The sequence below is a fragment of the Hyperoodon ampullatus genome (genome assembly GCF_949752795.1).
Source record: "Hyperoodon ampullatus genome assembly, chromosome: 4".
In the NCBI taxonomy this organism is placed as follows: Eukaryota; Metazoa; Chordata; class Mammalia; order Artiodactyla; family Ziphiidae; genus Hyperoodon; species Hyperoodon ampullatus.
This window is the reverse complement of record NC_136917.1, coordinates 68,455,547-68,477,399: the sequence shown is the minus strand read 5'-3', so window position 1 is coordinate 68,477,399 and position 21,853 is coordinate 68,455,547. Positions and strand designations below refer to the sequence as shown.

Below are 21,853 nucleotides of genomic sequence, written 5' to 3'. Positions count from 1 at the left end.
TATCCTATTAGCCCAAAGACCAACAAGATGCAAACTTGCATTTTAATAGGAATCTTTATGTCAAGAGTAACAATTTTTTTGCTTTGCTGTCTCTTTGATTGGCCCTCATCTTAAAATAGGGTAATATTAATTTCTACCTTATAGGGTTTTTGATGATTAAATTAAAAGCTCTTAGCACAGTGACTGAGACACAGTAAGTACTCAATCAATATTAGTTGCTCTCAGACACAGTAAGTACTCAATCAATATTAGTTGCTCAGTGGTTAAGAATCTGCCCTTGAATGCAGGGGATACGGGTTCAATCCCTGATCCGGGAAGATCCCACATGCCGTGGAGCAACTAAGCCCACGTGCCACAACTACTGAGCCTGTGCTCTAGAGCTCACGAGCCACAACTACTGAAGCCTGAGCGCCTAGAGCCTGTGCTCCACAACAAGAGAAGCCACCGCAATGAGAAGCCCATGCACTGCAATGAAGAGTAGCCCCCATTGCCCCAAGCAGAGAAAGCGTACACACAGCAACGAAGACCCAACACAGCCAAAAATAATAAATAAATAAATAAATTTATAAAATATATATATATTAGTTGCTCTCATTTGTATTTTAATTCAAACAATGAATTGTGGTTGTAGTTACATGCTGACTTTCCTGAGATGTTTGTGTTTAGTCTTTGATAATAAATAATACTATTACAGGGCTTCCCTGGTGGCGCAGTGGTTGAGAGTCCGCCTGCCGATGCAGGGGACGTGGGTTCGTGTCCCGGTCTGGGAGGATCCCACATGCCGCGGAGCGTCTGGGCCTGTGAGCCATGGCCGCTGGGCCTGCGCGTCCGGAGCCTGTGGTCCACAGCGGGAGAGGCTGTAATGGTGGGAGGCCCGCGTACTGCAAAAAAAAAAAAAAAAAAAAAAAAAAATACTATTACATTTATCTCATTAATTTTATTCATATTTTCCCATTTGTTCTTTATTTGTTCATTTCTCTCCTTCTCCTCATGCTCCTCCTTCTTCTCTCTTGCTCTCTTTTGTTTGTCCTTCCTAATTATTATCTTTTCTCACTTCATTTTATCACCTCCATTTTAGTTTACTACGTGCTGGTTCAGCTTAATAAGATTGCTTGTTTGATTGATTGGGAAAACCTCAATTTTCTTATGCATGAAATGAGGGAGTTGGATTGAACCAATGTGCAATTCTCTCCCAGGGTCAGATTTTGAGGATCTGTGAATCTGCATGACATGGTAATATGAATGTTACAAGAGCAGAGGAGCTGGAAATATTGGAGGTCAAGGAGAGATGTCCAAGTAGCTTGTTTCCTGATGTGATGAGGATGTTCCAACAAATTTCCATCTTACACCACAACTGTGTACAGAAGTACTGAGGGTTAGTTTAAGGACATTAAGTTGAAAGGCCTGGGAAAAGGTCTAAGTAAGTGACAAAAGCAAGTACTTTTGAGGCATCTAATCCCTTTTCAAGGGATCATAAGTTAAAATACACAACACAATCCTTGCATTCACATAGTTGACATTTTAGTTCTATTAAAACTTTCCATTTCAAGGGATGTTTGAAAGATTGCAAAAAAGAGAAGGCAAGAAAGTGTCCTCTTAACTATAGTTAGCAGAGTATGTGATTTCGTGCAAGGATTGCTTCCTGGTACTCAAATTAGGGGAGTTCCTTGGCTGTCCAGTGGTTAAGATTTTGATCCCTGGTCGGGGAGCTAAGATCCCACATGCCTCGGGGCCAAAAAACCAAAACATAAAACAGAAGCAATACTGTAACAGGTTCAATAAAGACTTTAAAAATGGTCCACATCAAAAAAAAAAAACTTAAAAAAAGATTAAAATTAGTAACGCTTTTCTAAGGTAGGGTGCAGCATAAAAGAAGTGAAAGTAAATGCCAGTACATGAGCGCTGGTTACCAACACCTTCAGTTTTGATTTTTAAATATTTATTTAACTTTTTACCAGGAAAGCTTACTTGTTTTAATAAATCCACATTCTAATTCTGTATTTCAGTTGACTGAGATTTAAATCTACTACCAGGAGATGTCATTGCACAAGTAAATAAATCTTGGTTTTGTTTCATTTTGTTTTTGCAGCTTTTTTTCACTTTTGACTTGATAAAGTATGATTTTCAGAAAGATGAACCCATTAGAAATGAACACGGATGGTGTAGTCATGTGAAAAAAGGTAAGATTCTTGTATTTGAAGATGTCTCCTCAGGCAAAGTTCCTGAATTTCTCTTTAATTACTGAATTTAGAAGAGAAAGAATGGTTATTTCTAATTTAATGGAATTTTAATACAGGTAGAATGATTTAATTATTAGAAGTTAGAGGCCCCACGTGGGTCACTCAGATGGTAATTACGAAAATTTAAAAGTGATTGCTGTGGGCTTATAGTTTTCTTAATCCACCACTCTTGCAGTGGCATATGTCTGACGTCCTGTACCACCAAGATATAATATAAAAATTAATGGCAATTTATGATTCTATGTATAGTGGAAAGTGAGACAGACTTGGATTTAAATCTGGGCTCTCACACTTAGAAACTGTCCAGCTTTGGGTAGGTCACTCAACCTGTCTGAGTCTCATTTTCTTCATATGCAGAGTGGAGGTGGCAGTATTTCTTTCGGGAGGTGATTGTTGATAGTTTAATGAGATGATGTATGCAGAGCCCTCTGGAGGGCCTGTCATGTGGCCAGTTACCTCCCCCCCTTTCTCTTCTTCCTCCCACTCCTCCTCCACCAGGCTAGTCTTTCTCATAGTTTTGGGTTAGAAATTTTAATGAAAGCAAGTGCCCCAGTTAACATGCAGCTGCATATAATCAATCTAGAAAATTAAATGTAGAGATGTGCCCTTAGAATTGGTTTGAGATCCAGTCTGAAAGAATCAGGCCAAAGTTACTTTTTACTGCCTCAGAATATGTTTAAATTACATTTCAGAGATGACTTCAAATATGGAGATAAAGGTCACAGACCCGGGTTTCTTTGTTTTAGTTTTAGGGTTTTGGTTGTTTTCCTGGTAGCTGAAAGATTGGACAAAAATATAAGCCTTGTCTTTTAAAAAACAAATTTCCCAATCCTCTGAATTTCAAGAGCGTTTATCAAATATCTTTCTCTAATTCAACTCTATAGACAGCATCTAAGAAAAAAGTCACTTCTAAGAAGATTGCAAAGAACTTTATTTAAGCACTCTTTTCTAGTGTGTTTTATTTATTACAATTACAATAATATCTGATATTGGAACTTGAATCCCAGAACCACTTATGCAACCTCAGGGTTTTTCAAAAACAGATTGTCCCCAAATATCTGCTTTACAATTTTGTAATTCTCATTATGGATTGCTCAATTTTATTTTACATTAAAGCATTGTGTCTTTCATAAAGTATGCCTGGGAGGGAAAGATAAGTATACACTCTGACCTTTTTAAGCATTCGCAATAATTAATTTGTCAGTGAAGAAACTATCACCTGTGTCCTGAAGAAGAAAAATAAAGCATAAATTTTAAGGGAAATATAAGAGACTTAGAGAATTCTGAAATGTATATAGGGGATGTAGATGGATGGGATACGTGAGAGAGGAGAGCCTTTGGATTTAGATGGACCTGGTTAAAAACATTCCAACTTCAACATTTGGCAGCTGTGTAATATTGGGCAAATTACTTTTTCTTCCTCAATTTCACTTGTAAAATGAATACAATATGAGGCCCTGTCTTACAGGTTTGTGATGAGGATGAGATGGGATACATATGTAAAGTGCTCAGAATAGTGACCGGTACCCAGAAAGTGCTCAATAAGTGTAACAATGGCAGTGATTATGCTAACGATGATAATGATGGTGTCGGTGATGACAGTGACAGTGAGGGGTCCCTGCTGAGTCAGGGCAGACTAGTCTTGGCCAGTGGCATGTGTGCCCTTGGAACCCATAATGTCCAGAGGAGTGGGAGCAATAAGAATTGAAAAGGGAGTGTTAAAATGACATAAATCGCTTTAGAGTTTGCTGGAATACAGCCTCATCTAACCCATCACATAGATGTTAGTTGTCTTCACAGTGGCCAAAACAAGCCAACAATGGCCTTGAAATCTTCTGGGGAAGTGATTGCTGCTCCCCTTTGTCTTCTACTCTTAGAAGTAGTTACCTTGTTGATTGCTGGGCAGTATCTTGATTAACTTGAATAAGTCTGATTAAAAATTATTTTAAATAATGTGTCTAAATGTAAGTAAAACTAATAAATTTCGTGGCTTATCTCCTGTCCATTGAGGATTTCCAGAGTAACATTCCAGAGGAATAAAACATATTCTTAAGCTTCTAATAACATATTTATTAAATCAGAGATAATATTGTACAGAAAAATCATAGGGACTTGAATTTGAGTTCTAGGTCCATTCCTTTTTATCTGTTGGGCTTTGCTAACATACTTCCTTCTTCTGGACCCTAGTGCCTTCCCTGTGAAATAGGGATTATAATGATCAATTTCAAAGGATTTCTTTGAAAAATTAATAAGGTGACAGTTGCATTTCTCATGGGGCTTGCTCCATAGTAAGTGCCCAATAAATAAATATTGCTACCATCATAATCTTATTTAAAATTATTATTGTAGTTGTTATTTATATAATTGTCATTATTATCAGTGTTAGAATCTACATAATCAAAAAAAGTAGCCATTGCTGTATCCACCCAGGATGTAAAATAAATTTAATATTCCTTTCTTTACATTCAATTTCCTTTTTGTTAGTTTTTCCAAAGTGATTTGTGCTTTGGCAGTCTGTGAAATGGTGTTAGATTTAGGCACCCAGAGTAATTGATGTCAAATATAATAAAAATAAGTTCAGAGGAAAGTAAGATAAGCTACACTGGATGTGTTGGTCATATGTAACTTAGGTACATGCATGGTGTGTGTAATAATCGTTTTAATCAAATCACTGAAAATACGTCTCTCCCAGGGGAACCTGGACTTCTCATTTCTCCAGTGAATGCAAAGAATCCCTTCTTTGGCTATGCTGGAAATAGGAAGCACACAGAAAAGAAATTGCTTTGTGACGTTTTTAAGAAGGGAGATGTTTACTTTAACACTGGAGATTTAATGGTCCAAGACCAGGAGAATTTCCTTTATTTTTGGGACCGTATTGGAGACACTTTCAGGTATGAAATAGCGTCGGTTGCAAAGCTTGCTCCGTGATTGTGAACCCTGCTCTGAGTGAGGCTCTATGGAAACATTATACACCACCTGCTGTCTACCTTCAGGGAACGGAGAGCTTTTATCTCAATAATGTCTCCCAGTTTAAAAATTCACTGCGCATCTGTTTCTAGATTGAAACATAAGTTACATTTTGATGTCATTTTTGTAATTATCTTAATGAATCATTTGGGTCCAAATCAGTGAGCTCCTTTTTTTTTAGCATATGATACAGGCAGGCTGATGTGAAGTCTAATTGGTAGGGTTAAAACAGAAAACCAATTTAGTCAAATATGGTCTAATTCTTGACCTAATGGCAAAAATAGTGAAACAGCAAAATTTCCCTTTCTTATATTTGCTTTTTTAATTCCTTAGGGTTATTTTAGGCTTATGAATTTATTTTGCTTTACTAATCAATGACTATAGAACAGTAGAGGACAGACAGTAGACAGTCCAAAAACGTTTGAATGAATAAATGAGTTATACCTCCTATTTCCTCACCTTCTTTGTGACATGTTAGGAGGTCACCTTATGTAAAATCATTTTAATTAAAACATTCATATGCATTAAAAGAGCCAAAGGGGTTAATTCCTAGAAATTCAAGGGGGTCAGTACACCGAAAGACAACTATAGCTTTCCTTTCAGTTTTTTCTATCATTAGAGATAGAGAATGCTTTGTACTTCACTGTTATTATATTACAAAACAAAGAGGGATTTGTTGTTATTTTATTTTTTATGACATATTAAAAAAACCCTTTTACAGTACCAGTTGATACCAATGAGACACAGATAATGTAATTTTAAATAAAAAAACAGATACTGGGCTTCCCTGGTGGCGCAGTGGTTGAGAGTCCGCCTGCCGATGCAGGGGACACGGGTTCGTGCCCCGGTCCGGGAAGATCCCACATGCCACGGAGCGGCTAGGCCCGTGAGCCATGGCCACTGAGCCTGCGCGTCCAGAGCCTGTGCTCCGCAATGGGAGAGGCCACGACAGTGAGAGGCCCGCGTACTTCAAAAACAAACAAACAAACAAAAAACAGATACTGATGTAATTTTAAATAAAAAACAGATACTAACTTTGTTGACTTCTCAAAAATGTTCTTCCTTAGAAATGTTTTTCATTTTGGAAACTGCCATTATTTTTTATTATTAGGTGCTTGCATAGAGCCAAATGCAAGGCACTAAAACTTAAAGCTGGGCGCCTCATTCTTCAAGTATAGGTAACTAACTGGAACTTGTTTTTTGTTTAGATGGAAAGGGGAAAATATTGCAACCACAGAGGTTGCTGATATTATTGGAATGTTGGATTTCATACAGGACACAAATGTCTATGGTGTGGCTGTACCAGGTATGAATATATTTCAGGTTTGGAAATGGTTCTCAGAATGTGCCACTTTCCTTTCACTTTGCAACAATTTTATTAATTCAGCATTTCATTTTTCACATATTAAAATAAATATCTTAGTTTTGGCTTGGCAAGTAATGCCCTAGACCAAGCTCGCAAACTTCATGGTCACACCAGGGGAAAGGTACCAACTGCATTTTAATGTATGTGTGTATTTCTAAGCCGATCTTGAAAACTCTGATCAGTGACTCACTGCTAGAATATTTAGAGCTTTTCAATGGTCTATTATTTTTCTCTTGATGACTAGAGTTTATACATACCACTAAATAGGAACTTGTTCTAATTTAAATGTTTAATAACACTGACTTGTAGTTAAGTTGAATCTTTTTCAGAAATTATTTTAAAATGTGGTTGGCCTCATTTATCATTATAAGTATGCCTATGAGGATTGTCTCACATTGGTGAGACAATGGCAAAGAAAAGTGACCAACTTGAAATCACAGGACAGCTATTCCCCTTTACTGCCTTTTTTTTTTAAAGCAAATGACAGTATTTTCCAATTAATGTTTGTAGGTGCAGGGGACACTGAGTGTGGGAATGTTTGGATAGGGGGGCAAAGAAAGAGGACATTAACTCTAATAGACAGGCACTGGGTGCTGGGAAAATGCTACAAGAGATTCCATAGCCCTGGAAAAAAGGTGGCATGATAAGCAGTAAGCGATCTGTGGAATTAGTTGTGGAAATACCTGCCTCTAGTTTCTTAACTTGAAGATATTGAATAATACCCTTTATTTTTTGCATTGATGCTTAACATGGACATTTCTCTAAAATATAGTTGCCTTTAAAAAAATGTTTCCTCTTAATATTTTATAATAATAGTGGCAGGATGCATATTATGGGTCACTTATGGTGTTTTCTATTCCATCTAGTTCGCTTTTGTAGTGTAAACAATTAAACATAGACTCTGCACTTCCTTTCTCCTAAATCATTTCTAGGGAGTAAATCATATGCTCAGGGAAAGACCCACTTATTTATGATACTGTTGCATTGTTATTGCTGCAATAGATGTAATGTCTATATTTGTAACAATTAGTGTGTAATTAACTGGATTTTTTTAAAAGTTCACCTACCACTTGTAAAACTGATGCTATTACAAACTTTTTTTTTTCAGATTGTGAAGGAAAAGCAGGAATGGCTTCTATAACTTTAAAACCAAATACGTCTTTAGACTTGGAAAAAGTTTATGAACAAGTTGTAACATTTTTACCGGCTTATGCCTGCCCACAATTTTTAAGAATTCAGGTAATCTTACCTACCCATAAAATTTAAGACCAGGAATCTGGAGATGGTTTAGTTATAAAATAATATTTACCGCTTAGATAATAGGTGCATTTTATTTTTATTAGAAAATTTCCAGAACAATGAAAAGCATTGGGATGCTAATTTATGCCATATTTGAAGCCTAATTATAGAAGGGAGGACAATAAAATGCTAGGAAGTCTTTGTCGTTGTCCTATTTGTTGCTCTCCTCCTCTTCAATCAGATAAATGAGGGTCCCAGTGATGGTGGCAAGCCAAACCCAAATCTTACACATGCCTTAATGCTTTGTGAAGACATTTGGTGCTGTGTACCTAAAATTAGGTTCTACCAAGCTGACATCAAAGTGTCTGCAGGATGTGTGTAGACCCTCAAGGCAATTGGCTTTAAGCAATTTTGCCTTTAATTTTTTATCTTCATTCTGTCCAGTCTCCTTCGGGGACCTTATATTTTGGGGGAATTTTGAACTCATTGGTTTTGAGAGGTGGGCTTTCTCTTGTTAGGCTGCTGGAGTAAAGTCCAATAAAGAGAAAACAAATTTTCTCAGCTCCTGGGTAACTTTGCCTGCTCATTTATCCAGCCATTTATTCATTTAATATTGTGCCTCAAATATAATTTCCCAAAGCTAGTCCTCATCCTCTCTTAACATCCAATCACATAGAACTTTTCTGGATATGTTTGTCATATCACTGTTACATCCCTGATAGAGCAATAGCTGACTTAATATTCTTTTTTAAAGCATTTGCTGGGTAATCCTTGTGGCCAAGTCACTGCTTGGCCAATGAGACACATCATCTAAACTGTCATGAATACATATTCCATTTACATAATATTTTAAGAGCTTTTACATATATTGTGTCAGATTATTTTCATAGCAGTCCTCTGAAATAATAAAGGTAGCTAAATATGAAAAAGAAGTAAGACGGTTTTAATTGAAATTTTTGAAATAATTTTAGATTCACATGCATTTGTAAGAAACAATACAGAGAGATCCTGTGTAAATGATTACAACCAGGATATTGACATTGATACAATCCACTCATTTTATTAAAATTTCCTCTGTTTTACTTGTACTCATTTGTGTGTATGTGTGTATTAAGCTCTATACATTTTTATTACCTGTGTAGCTTCATGCATCAATGACCATAGTCAAGATATGGACAATTCCACCACCACAAGGCTCCCTCACGTTACCCTTTTATAACCACACCCAGCTCCCTCCTACCCCTCCCATCTTGCCCCAGAAAGAATGGATTTTAATTCTTAGTAGAGTAGAAAGTTGATGGATCAAATAATATTTTAAACATTTTCCTCCAAGGGCAACTTAAAATTCACTGTCATTAAGCAGAAGAAATATTTTGTCATAGGACCCCTCTGTAAGATTAAATCAGTCTTGTACAAATTTAGAAAATATTTTAGGATCATTAAACACCTAAAAAACTTGGCCCATGAGTGTTACGTTTATTACAGTATTTGCTATAGTTAGCACAATGAATGACACTTAGTTGGCACTAAAATTATTTAATAAATAAATTATAATGATCTGATATAAAAAATGCAAACATATAAGTTACTTCTGACAAAATGAATAAGACAACTATCTTATTAAAAATCTGTTTAGCACAAATTTAAAAAGGATTCTTTTTGACAATAAATTTACAAAAAAATTTTAAATGTGATATTACTCAGTATGGCTGAGATGAAATTAAACTGGTCCTTTCATTTTGCTTCTGGGAACACAAATTGTTATCATCTCTCTCAAAAATAATTTGGTAAATATGTGATCACGCTCTTAGAATTTGCATATATTTTGATTTAGTAATTTCATTTCCAGAAATTTACCCTTAGGACATAATTAAAGATGCACAAATGTTATATATAAAATGTTATTATTTATGTAGTAAAAGTTTTAAATATTCTCTATATAGGTTCAAGAATAAGAGTAAGGTTAATTAACATATTATAATTAGATGAGATCTTATGAGACCATTAAAAATTGCCATTTTGATGAAAATTACCTAACCTGGAGAAACATACCGGGAATAATTATTTTTTAAAGAAGGCAGACTGTCAAATTGTATAATGTGAACTAATTTTTTTAAAAAGAGAAAAGAATATGTGTTTTTCCACAGTTACATCTCATTCTGTGATGACAGTGTTGGGTAGAGGATGAGATCAAGGAAGAAGGTTCAAAGAAAAGTTGACTTAGTTGCATTCGTTCAGAAGGATGCATAAAAATGCTCTAACTACTCATAGAACCTTGTATGGACCCTGCCTGTCATCTGACTTAAAACAAGGTTGCTTCCCTATGCCTGAAACTACCACAGAGATAATATCCTTGTCTCCTTTAAATTCCTTAAAGCAAAGATTCTTAAACTTTCTCAATTCATAACATCTTTAGTGTCTTAGTAATTATTTCATGGCACTCTTGGGCCAAAACAAATACCTAAACATTCATTTATTCACTACTTAGGGCAACGCAAAATAACTATTTAGGTCTAATAAATTAGTTGCTGTTTGAAAAAATAATGCATATAAATGGAAAGAAAAATGCTTTTATTTCATATTTAAATAACCACATGTATTAAGGAGATGTAAGTTGGGCATTGCACAGCTCCTCAAATGTTGGAATTAGATTGTGCTGAACAGGGCCAGACTAATTCCATATTCCACCTTGATTTTTGGTTATACTTGCTTTTTGTCATAGCAACCACCAAAAACCCTGTTTCTCAAAGATATGACGTCATTGAAAAGAATGTATCATAAACTAATATTGAAACTGAACTACCTCGACCAAGTAGTTGGTAGTGTGACAACAGATGTCACTGGGTTTACCTTGAAATTTTTAAATATCCTATGGGGACTCTGGCAATTCACTGAGGTACTATGAAGCACCTCAGTGCATAGTTTGGGAACCCAAGTTTTAGATCATTCCTTACCCCCTCTGGTTCTTGCAGTATTCTGCCTTATGGAATAGATTGCTGTCTTTTATAGCTTTTATCTTCTTGCCGTCTAGTAGCATTCTTTGTACATAATATTGCCTTGACATTGGATTGAAGAAATAAACCTATATGTTTTAGACATATTTGTAATCAGTTATTAACTATATTGATAATTCTTATATGTTGAATGAAGCTCACAGGAAAATCAAGGTAAAGATTTAAATGTTCTAAAGAGCATTTTAAAATTTCTAATGTTAAATTATTAGTAGTGAAAATAGAGATGGTCACTGGATATAAAAATGTTATAATTAAATATTACAGTCTATATTGTTGAATATTTTATTTGTAAATTATACATAATATTGACTGACTCCACTAATCCTGGTCACTGTTTTATAGGAAAAGATGGAAACAACAGGAACATTCAAACTACAGAAGTTTCGGTTGGTGGAAGAAGGATTTAGTCCATTGAAAATTTCTGATCCACTTTACTTCATGGATAAGTTGAAAAAATCATACATTCCATTGACCAAAGAAATTTATGATCAGATAATATTAGGGAAGATTAAACTTTAAGCTTTTTTATATATGGGATTTTCCTATGCTGCTTAGGAGAAGTGAAAGGAGAGTATGTGATTCTTTAATATGAAATGGGGAGAGGGAACTGACATTAAGCATGTGCTATATTTCCTTAACTTGCAACAATTTTTCTTTAATTAAGTACTAACTTTAATTTGTTTTAATTGATAACAAACTTTGGGTGATTATTCTTTTTACCTATTTGGGATTCAGTGCATAAGTAAATATCTGCCTTAAAGTTTTTAAATAATTAATAAGTGGTTAACAATTTAGACATCTGCTAAAAAATTTACTTATTAATATTTAAAATTTCTAGTTTTGAGTAAAGGGTTAAATTTTAATCAAATATTTGATTTTTATGTGCCCTGTCCTATAACTCAATAAAACCATCTTTATTAATATGAGTTTTGAAGTTTTGTTTTGATGTTTTGAATTGTAAACTAAAAAATTTGTAAATTAAAAAATTTGTAAATTAAAAATTGTAAATATTCATTCAAAGGAAGGTATGCGCTCCTGTCTCCCTTATCCTAAACTCACATTAAGATGCTAGAAGAAATGTAAAAATATGAAACAACAAAGCACGAAAACTGGTAAGCCCAAAGCATTTAGGAATCTTGGGAAGATATATAAATGGGATCAAACTGATGCTAAATTGATGCTACAGAGCTATAGGAACCACTAATAATACAGGGAAAGAATAGACTAGACTAGGGCCCATGTGTGAACACTAAGATCAGAGGCATAAAGGCTTTGAGTGTGAACAGGTTTTTGAGTAGTTAACTGGGAAATGTATCATAAGGATAGTGTAATAAGCACAATGGTACTTATCTCCATGTAGAAGCACCAGCCTCCAGTGTTTGCCTCAAGCCAAAAACATATAAGAGACTCTCTTACCAAAGTGAGCTAACTTCCATGGGAGGGGGTGGTGGAGCTGGACTAAGAAGCAGGGTAGGGGACAATGGCGACTGCATCAGCCTAAGTGGGCCTCCATTTTCAAGTGGTTTCTGGACGTTGCCGCGGGAGCCGCAGTCGTCTCAGACCCAATCGGTGGCAGCAGCTCGTGTTTGCGCTCCTGCCGTGTTCTGGATTGAGCAGCAGCAGCAAGACCTGGCAGGGTGAACCAGCATCAGCTTGGCCTCTTCGCTCACCTGGACCCTGCCCCTGGGCTGAGTTGGCAACATGAGTGGCAACAACTTGGATGCGAATGACGAGTTTGATGAGCAGTTGCGAATGCAAGAATTGTATGGAGACACCAAGGACTGTGATACCCAGAAAGATCCCAGTGGAGAAACTGATTCTTTCGGGCAGCAGCTGACTGACACCCCATATGAATGGGACCTGGACAAGAAGGCTTGGTTCCCTAAGATCACTGAAGATTTTATTGCTACATATCAGGCCAATTATGGATTTTCTAATGATGGTGCATCTAGTTCTACTGCGAGTGTCCAAGATGTCAGTGCTAGGACTACAGAAGAACCTCCACAAAGAAAAACTCCCGAACCCAGTTATCCCAAAAAGAGGGGAGAAAAGAGAAAGGCTGAATCAGGATGGTTTCATGTTGAAGAAGACAGAAACACAAATGTATATGTGTCTGATTTGCCTCCAGACATTACAGTGGATGAATTTATACAGCTCATGTCCAAGTTTTGCATTATTATGAGAGATCTTCAAACAGAAGAATTTAAGGTCAAGCTTTACAAAGATAATCAAGGAACTCTTAAAGGAGATGGACTTTGCTGTTATATGAAGAGAGAATCTGTGGATCTCGCATTAAAACTTTTGGATGAAGATGAAATTAGAGACTACAAATTACACATGGATGTGGCAAAGTTTCAACTGAAAGGGGAATATGACACCTCAAAGCAGAAGAAGAAGTGCAAAGACTTCAAGAAAAAGTTGTCTATGCAACAAAAGCAGTTGGATTGGAGACCTTAGAGAAGAGCTGGCCAATCCTGAATACACCATAAGCAAGTTGTCATCATCAAAAATGTTTCATCGTATGGATTTTGAGGATGATCCACTGGTGCCAAACGAGATCAGAGAAGACCTTCAAGTAGAGTGTTCAAAGTTTGGACAAATTAGGAAGCTCCTTCTCTTTGATAGGCACCCTCATGGTCTGGCCTCTGTGTCCTTTAGGGATCCGGAGGAAGCTGGTTATTGTATTCAAACCCTCAATGGAATGTGGTTTGGTGGCCATCAAATCACTGCCCAAGTGTGGGATGGGACTACAGATTATCAGGTGGAGGAGACCACAAGAGAAAGGGAGGAAAGGCTGAGAGGATGGGAGGCTTTCCTCAACACTCCCGAGGCCAACAGAGGCCTTCAGCTTTCAGATTCCATCTGTGCTCCAGAAGGGTGGGGCCTTCTAGAGTTAGGCATTTTTCAGAGCACCCTGGCACATCTCAAATGAATGTTCAAGAAGCCGCAACTGAAATGTCATTTGAAGAACTTATAGATGAAAAGAAGTTTGAAAAAACAGAAGATAGGGAAGAGGATGAAGAAGTTGCTTCTGAAAAAGATGCTAAAAGAAGTGGCCCTGAAAAAGAGGCTGAAGAAGGTTGTCCCCAAAAAGAATCTGAAGAGAGCTGCCTCGAAAGAGACTTTGAGGAAGGCTGTCCCAAAAGAGAGCATGAAGAAGACTTCTCCAATGGAGAGTCCAGAGAAGGCAGCCCCGAGATATAGCATGAAGAGGGTAGTACTAAAAAATAGTCAAAAAAGAATGGCCCTGAATGAGAGTCCAAAAAGAAGAGACCCAAAACGGATCCTGATGAGAATGGCCTTGAGCAGGAGTCTGAGGAGGAGGCCAGCCCCCAAAAGGCAGCTGAAGACAACAGCTCAGAACAAGGGTCTGAAGAGTGCTCAGAAAAGCAGTTTGAAGATGACTCTGAAAAAAGAGTTAAAAGAAAACGGCCTTGAGAAAGGTTTTGAGGAAGAGGGCTCTGAAAAGGAATGTAATGAAAATGTTTCTGAAGAAGAGTTAGAAGAAAATGACTCTGAAAAATCAGAATTCAAAGATGACAGCTCCAGGAAAGTGTTTGATGAAGAAGGCTCTGAGAAGGAATTTGACGAAGAGTCAGATGAGAAGGAAGAAACATGAAAAAGTATTTGACGATGAGTCGGATGAAAAGGAGGATGAAGAAGATGCAGAAGAAAAGGGGCTGGGAGATGCAAATGAAAAATATGAAGAAGACAATGCAGATGAAAAGGTGTTTGAAGATTCAGATGGAAAAGAAGATGAGGAAGATGTAGAGGTAAAGGAAGATGAAGACATAGATGAAAAGATGTTCAAAGATGACGATTCCACTGAGAAGTTGTTTGATGACAATTCCAGTGACAAGTTGTTTGAAGATTCCGATGAGAGAGGGACTGCAGGTGGTTTAGGGAATGTTAAGGAGGAAGGGCCCCCCGGTCCACAGGCAGCAGCTTTGTCCTCAGTAGTGATGACGATGATGACGACGCTGTTTAGTCCCTTAAACTTGCTTTGTAGGGCAATTCCTCCGTCTCCATTTTGCCTCTGCTCCAGGGTAATTACTAGTAGTGTTACATGAACGTGTGCATAGAGGTAGGATGCCATCAGATTAATGCAGTGAAGTATTCATGGTTACCTGTACTTAACAATTTTAAATATATGTGAATTGGCTATTCAGTTCAAACTTCATAGCATAATACAAGTCAACTGGATCCTTGCCCTTTGTCAAATTTGTTAAGCGCATACAGAATAATATTTTTAAAGTATTCTGATTGAAGTTTGTGATATTCAAAAATAAAAAATAAGTTGTTAATATGAAAAAAAAAAAAGGAAGTAGAGTAGGACCCAGCAGCAAACTCCTTTGCCCATAAACCTAATTCTCTGTACAACCAGAAGTAAAGTTGACTTTGCCTCATGTTGCCTCCACATGCTAAAAAGTTTATTTTGGTGGGAAAAGAAGTTGCAGATAGTTCCTTTTTGTCATTGTTAGGAAAACATGTGTTATAAAGTTAAAATATTTTTTAAATGTAAAGGTTAACCATAAGTAGCATAGAAATAAAAGGTCACACTTTCAAATGAAAAAAAAAATGAAAGAGAAATAATATCAGCTTTGCAAAAATCCATAATTCTAAGAGAAAGAAATTTTTTTAATGAATAGAAAAAGTTAAATAATCTAAGGATATCCATGTTACCACTATATAAATGAGAATGGATTGTCTTTATTAAAAAAGTATTAAGTAAATGAAGAAATTGGCATTTAATTTTTATATTGATGATCTGGCTGTTCTTTACCTTTCCCATTAAAAAACTGTTTTGACTTTATATTTTTAATTTAGATTAAAATGCTATAAATCTGAATGAACTTTTTTTACTAATTCATAGCTCTTTAAAATCTTTGGAGACTAGATTGGGAGACAAGATTGTGGAGCAGAAGGACATGAGCCCACCTCTTCTTGAAGAAACACCAAAATCAAAATTAACTGCTGAAAACCATCAACAAAAAACACTGGAACCTACCAAAAAAAGATACCCTACATCCAAAGACAAAGAAGAAGCTACAATGAGACTGTAAGAGTGGTGCAATCACGATAAAATCAAATTCAATACATGCCAGGTGGATGACCCACAAACTGGAAAATAATTATACCACAGAAGTTCTCCCACAGGAGTAAAAGTTCTGAGCCACATGTCAGGCTCCCCAGCCTGGGGGTCTGGCAATTGGAGGAGGAGCCCCCAGAGAATCTGGCTTTGAAGTCCATCAGGGTTAGATCACAGGAATTCCACAGGACTGGGGGAAACAGAAACTCCACTCTTGGAGGGTCCACACAGGGTCTCATATGCACCAAAACCCAGGGAAAAAAGCAGTGAACTCATAAGAGACAGGGCGAGACCTCCCTGGTAGTACTGGAGGGTCTCCTGTGGAGGTGGGGGGGTGGCTGTGGTTAGCTGCAGGGACAAGGACACTGGCAGCAGTAATTCTGGGGAATACTTATTGGTGTGAGCCCTCTTGGAGGCCACCATTTTCTCAACAAGACCTAGCCCAACACAGTAGCCTGTAGGCTCCAGTGTTGGGACACCTCAGGCCAAACAACCAACAGGGCAAGAACACAGCCCCACCCATCAGCAGACAGGCTGCTTAAAGTGTTCCTGAGCACACAGCTGCCTGATTGACACACTCCATGACTCAGCCCTGCCCACCAGAGGGATAAGACCCAACTCCACCTACCAGTGGGCAGAAACCAGTCCCTCCCAAATGGAAGCCTGCACAAGCCTCTTAGACAGCCTCATCCACCAGGGGAAGACAGCAGAAGTAAGACAAACCAACCTTGCATCCTGCAGAATGGAAACCACAATCACAGAAAGCCAGACAAAATGAGACCGCAGAGGAATATATCCTAGATGAAGGAACAAGATAAAACTCCAGAAGAACAACTAAGTGAAGTGGAGATAGGCAATCTACTGGAAAAAGAATACAAAGTAATGATACTGACGATGATCCAAGATCTCAGAAAAAGATAGAGGCACAGATAGAGAAAATACAAGAAATGTTTAACAAAGACCTAAAACAACTAAAGAACAAACAAACAGATGAACAATACAATAACTGAAATGAAAAATGCACCAGAAGGAATCAAAAGCAGAGTAACTGAGGCAGAAGAACGGATAAGTGAGCTGGAAGACAGAATGGTGGAATTCACTGCTACAGAACAGAATAAAGCAAAAAGAATGAAAAGGAATGGAGACAGTCTAAGAGATATCTGGGACAAAATTAAACACACCAACAATTGCATGATAGGGGTCCCAGAAGGAAAAGTGTGGGAGAAAGGACCTGAGAAAGTATTTGAAGAGATAATAGCTGAAAACTTCCCTAACATGGGAAAGGAAACAGTCACCCAAGTCCAGAGAGAGTCCCAAGCAGGATATACCCAAGGAGGAACACACTGAGACACATAGTAATCGAACTGACAAAAAATAAAGACAACGAAAAAATATTAAAAGCAACAAGGGAAAAGCAAAAATAACATACAAGGGAACTCCCATAAGGTTATTGACCAATTTCTCAGCAGAAACTCTGCAGGCCAGAAGGGAATGGCACAATATAAAGTGATGAAGGGGTAGAATCTACAACCAAGAATACTCTACCCAGCAAGGCTCTCATTCAGATTTGACAGAGAAATCAGAAGCTTTACAGACAAGCAAAAGCTAACCGAATTCAGCACCACCAGACCAGTTTTGCAACAAATACTAAAGGAAATTCTCTAGGTGAAAAAGAAAAGGCCACAACTAGAAACAAGAAAATTATGAATAGAAAAGCTCACTGATAAAGCCAACCATACAATAAAGGAAGAAAATCATTCACACACAAATATGATATCAAAACAAGCAATTGTGAGATGAGGAAAGCACAACGTAGGATATTGGAAATGCATCTGAAATTAAAAGACCAGCAACTGAAAACAATCTTGTTTATATATAGACGGCCACATCAAAACCTCATGGTAACTGCAAACTGAAAATCTATAATAGATGCACACACAAAAAAATAAAAGGGAATCCAAACACCACACTAAAGTTAGTCATCAAATCACAAGAGAAGAGAACAAAAGAGGAAGGTAAGAAAAAAGACCTACAAAAACACATCCAAAACAATTAACAAAATGGCAATAAGAACATACATATCGATAATTACCTTAAATATACACGGATTAAATGCTCCAACCAAGAGACGTAGACTGGCTGAATGGATACAAAATATAAGACCTGTCTTATTTTGTACACTGTCTACAAGAGACCCACTTTAGATCTAGGGACACATACAAACTGAAAGTGAGGGGATGGAGAAAGTTCTTCCATGCAAATGGAAACCAAAATAAAGCTGGAATAGCAATACTCATATCAGACAAAATAGATTTTAAAATAAAGACTGTTACAAGGGACAAAGAAGGAAATTACATAATGATCAAGGGATCAATCCAAGAAGAAGATATAACAATTGTTAATATATAGGCACCCAACATAAGAGTGCCTCAATACATAAGGCAGATACTAACAGCCATAAAAGGACAAAGTGACAGTAACACAATAACAGTGGGGGAGTTTTAACACCCCAGTTAAATCAGTGGACATCTCATCCAGACAGAAAATCAATAAGGAAACACAGGCCTTAAATATAACTTCAGACCAAATGGAATTAATTGATATTTAAAGAGCATTCCATTCTAAAAGCAGAATACATATTCTGCTCAAGTGCATATGGAACATTCTCCAGGATTGATCAAATGCTGGTCCACAAAGCAAGCCTCAGTAAATTTAAGAAAATTGAAATCATATCAAGCATCTTTTCCTACCATAAAGCTATGAGATTAGAAATCAACTACAAGAAAAAAAAAACTGTAAAAAACACAAACACGTGGAGGCTAAACAATATACTACTAAACAACCAATGGATCACTGAAGAAGTCAAAGAGGAAATCAAAAAATACCTAGAGACAGATGAAAATGAAGGCACAATGATCCAAAACCTATGGGATGCAGCAAATCAGTTTTAAGAGGGAACTTTATAGCAATATAGTCTTACCTCAGGAAACAAGAAAAATCTCAAATAACCTAACCTTACACCTAAAACAAATAGAGAAGGAAGAACAAACAAAACCCATAGCTAGTAAAAGGAAAGAAATCATAAAGATCAGAGCAGAAATAAATGAAATAGAGATGAAGAAAATAGTAGAAAAGAAAAATGAAACTAAAAGCTGGTTCTTTGAAAAGATAAACAAAATTGATAATCCTTTAGCCAGACTCATCAAGAGGATCATAAGAGACTACTACAAGCAACTATATGCCAATAAAATGGACAACCTAGAAGAAATGGACAAATTCTTAGAAAGGTACAATCTTCCAAGATTGAACCATGTAGAAATAGAAAATGTGAACAGGCCAATCACAAGTACTGAAATTGAAACTGTGATTAAAAAACTTGCAACAAAAAAAAGTCCAGGACCAGATGGCTTCACAGGCAAATTCTATCAAGCAATCAGAGAAGAGTTAACACATAGACTTCTGAAACTATTCCAAAAAGTTGCAGAGGAGCACTCTCAAACTTGTTATATGAGGCCACCATCACCCTGATACCAAAACCAGAAAAAGATATCACAAAAAAATAAAATTATAGACCAATATCACTGATGAACATAGATACAAAAACCCTGAACAAAATACTAGCAAACAGAATCCAACAACATATTAAAAGGATCATACACCATGATCAAGTGGGATGTATCCCAGGAATGCAAGGATTCTTTAATATACACCAATCAATGTAATACACCATATTAACAAATTGAAGAATAAAAACCATATGATCATCTCAATAGATGCAGAAAAAGCTTTTGACAAAATTCAACACCCATTTATGGTAAAAACTCTCCTGAAAGTGGGCATAGAGGGAACCTACCTCAACGTAATAAAGGCCATATACGACAAACCCACAGCAAACATCATACTCAATGGTGAAAAATTGAAAGCATTTCCACTAAGATCAGGAAGAAGACAAGGATGTCCACTCTCGCTCAACATAGTTTTGGAAGTCCTAGCCACGGCAATCAGAGAAGGAAAAGAAATAAAAGGAATCCAAATCAGAAAAGAAGAAGTAAAACTGTCACTGTTCGCAGATGACCTGACATTATACATAGAAAATCCTAAAGATGCTACCAGAAAAGTAATAGAGCTCATCAGTGAATTCAGTAAAGTTGCAGGATACAAAATAAACACACAAAAACCTGTTGCATTTCTATACACTAACAATGAAAGATCAGAAAAAGAAATTAAAGAAACAATACCATTTATTATCACATCAAAAAAATAAAATACCTAGGAATAAACCTACCTAAAGAGGCAAAAGACCTGTACTCTGAAAACTGTAAGATGCTGATGAAAGAAATAGAAGATGACACAAACAGATGGAAAGAAATGCCATGTTCTTGGATTGGAAGAATCAATATTGTCAAAATGACTATACTACCCAAAGCAATCTACAGATTCAATGCAATCCCTATCAAATTACCAATGGCATTTTTCACAGAACTAGAAAAACAACATAATAGAATCTTAAAACCTGTATGGCAACACAAAAGACCCCAAATAGCCAAAGCAATCTTGAGAAAGAAAAACAGAGCTGGAGGAATCAGGCTCCCTGGCTTCAGACTATACTACAAAGCTACCATCATCAAAACAGTATGGTACTGGCACAAAAACAGAAATATAGATCAATGGAACAGGATAGAAAGCCCAGAAATAAACCCACGCACCTATGGTCAATTAATATACAACAAAGGAGGCAAGACCCTAAAATGGAGAAAAGATAGTCTCTTCAATAAATGGTGCTGGAAAAACTGGACAGCTGCATATTAAAAAATTAGAACATTCTTTAACACCATACACAAAAAATAAACACAAAATGGATTAAAGACCTAAATGTAAGATTGAACACTATAAACCTCTTAGAGGAAAACATAGGAAGAACACTCTTTGACATAAATCACAGCAAGGTCTTTTTTGACCTACCTCCTAGAGTAATGGAAATAAAAACAAAAATATACAAATGGAACCTAATTAAACTCAAAAGCTTTTGCACAGCAAAGGAAACCATAAATAAAACGAAAAGACAACCCACAGAATGGGAGGAAATATTTGCATACAATCCAACCGACAAGGGATTAATCTCCAAAATTTACAAATAACTCAATGTGGCTCAATATCACAAAAAAAAAAACCGAATCAAAAAAATTGCAGATCTAAATAGACTTTTCTCTAAAGATGACATACAGATGGCCAAGAGGCACATGAAAAGATGCTCAACATCACTAATTGTTAGAGAAATGCAAACCAAAATGACAATGAGATACTACAATAAAGATGTTTAAAAAAAAAAATAAGACAATGAGATATCACCTCACACCAGTCAGAATGGCCATCATTAAAAAGTCTTCAAAAAGGGCTTCCCTCGTGGCACAGTGGTTGGGAGTCTGCCTGCCGATGCTGGGGACACGGGTTCATGCCCCAGTTCGGGAGGATCCCGCATGCTGCGGAGCGGCTGGGCCCGTGAGCCATGGCCGCTGAACCTGCGCGTCCGGAGGCTGTGCTCCATGACGGGAGAGGCCACGGCAGTGAGAGGCCTGTGTACCGTAAAAAAAAAAAAAAAGTCTGCAAACAATAAATGCTGGAGAGGGTGTGGAGAAAGGGACCCCTCCTACACTGTTGGTGGAAATGTAAAGTGATACAGCCACTATGGAGAACAGTATGGGGGTCCCTTAAGAAACCAAAATAGAGCTACCATATGATCTAGCAATCCTACTCCTGGGTATATATCCAGAGAAAACCATTGTTCAAAAGTATACACGCACCCCAATGTTCATTGCAGCATTGTTTACAATAGCTAACACATGGAAGCAACCTAAATGTCCATCAACAGATGAATCAATAAAGAAGATGCGGTACTTATATACAACGGAATATTAGCCATTAAGAAGAATGAAATAGT

The 21,853-nt window shown here is 36.9% G+C and overlaps 1 protein-coding gene and 1 pseudogene across 2 annotated transcripts in view; both read left to right on the top strand.

The window, feature by feature from the left end:
* Positions 1–11,752, top strand: part of SLC27A6 (solute carrier family 27 member 6) — a 57,913-nt gene extending 46,161 nt beyond the window's left edge. Inside the window, exons 6-10 of the mRNA XM_079702543.1 lie at positions 2,090–2,180; positions 4,933–5,131; positions 6,416–6,513; positions 7,682–7,812; positions 11,169–11,752. Coding sequence (XP_079558669.1) covers positions 2,090–2,180; positions 4,933–5,131; positions 6,416–6,513; positions 7,682–7,812; positions 11,169–11,345 — 696 coding nt within the window. The 3' untranslated portion in view covers positions 11,346–11,752. The remainder of the gene's footprint in view (positions 1–2,089; positions 2,181–4,932; positions 5,132–6,415; positions 6,514–7,681; positions 7,813–11,168) is intronic.
* A 775-nt stretch (positions 11,753–12,527) lies between these two features.
* LOC307051237 (17S U2 SnRNP complex component HTATSF1-like) lies at positions 12,528–14,814 on the top strand (annotated as a pseudogene). The gene has a single exon. The product of its transcript is annotated as a 17S U2 SnRNP complex component HTATSF1-like (transcript).
* The last annotated feature ends 7,039 nt before the right edge of the window (positions 14,815–21,853 follow it).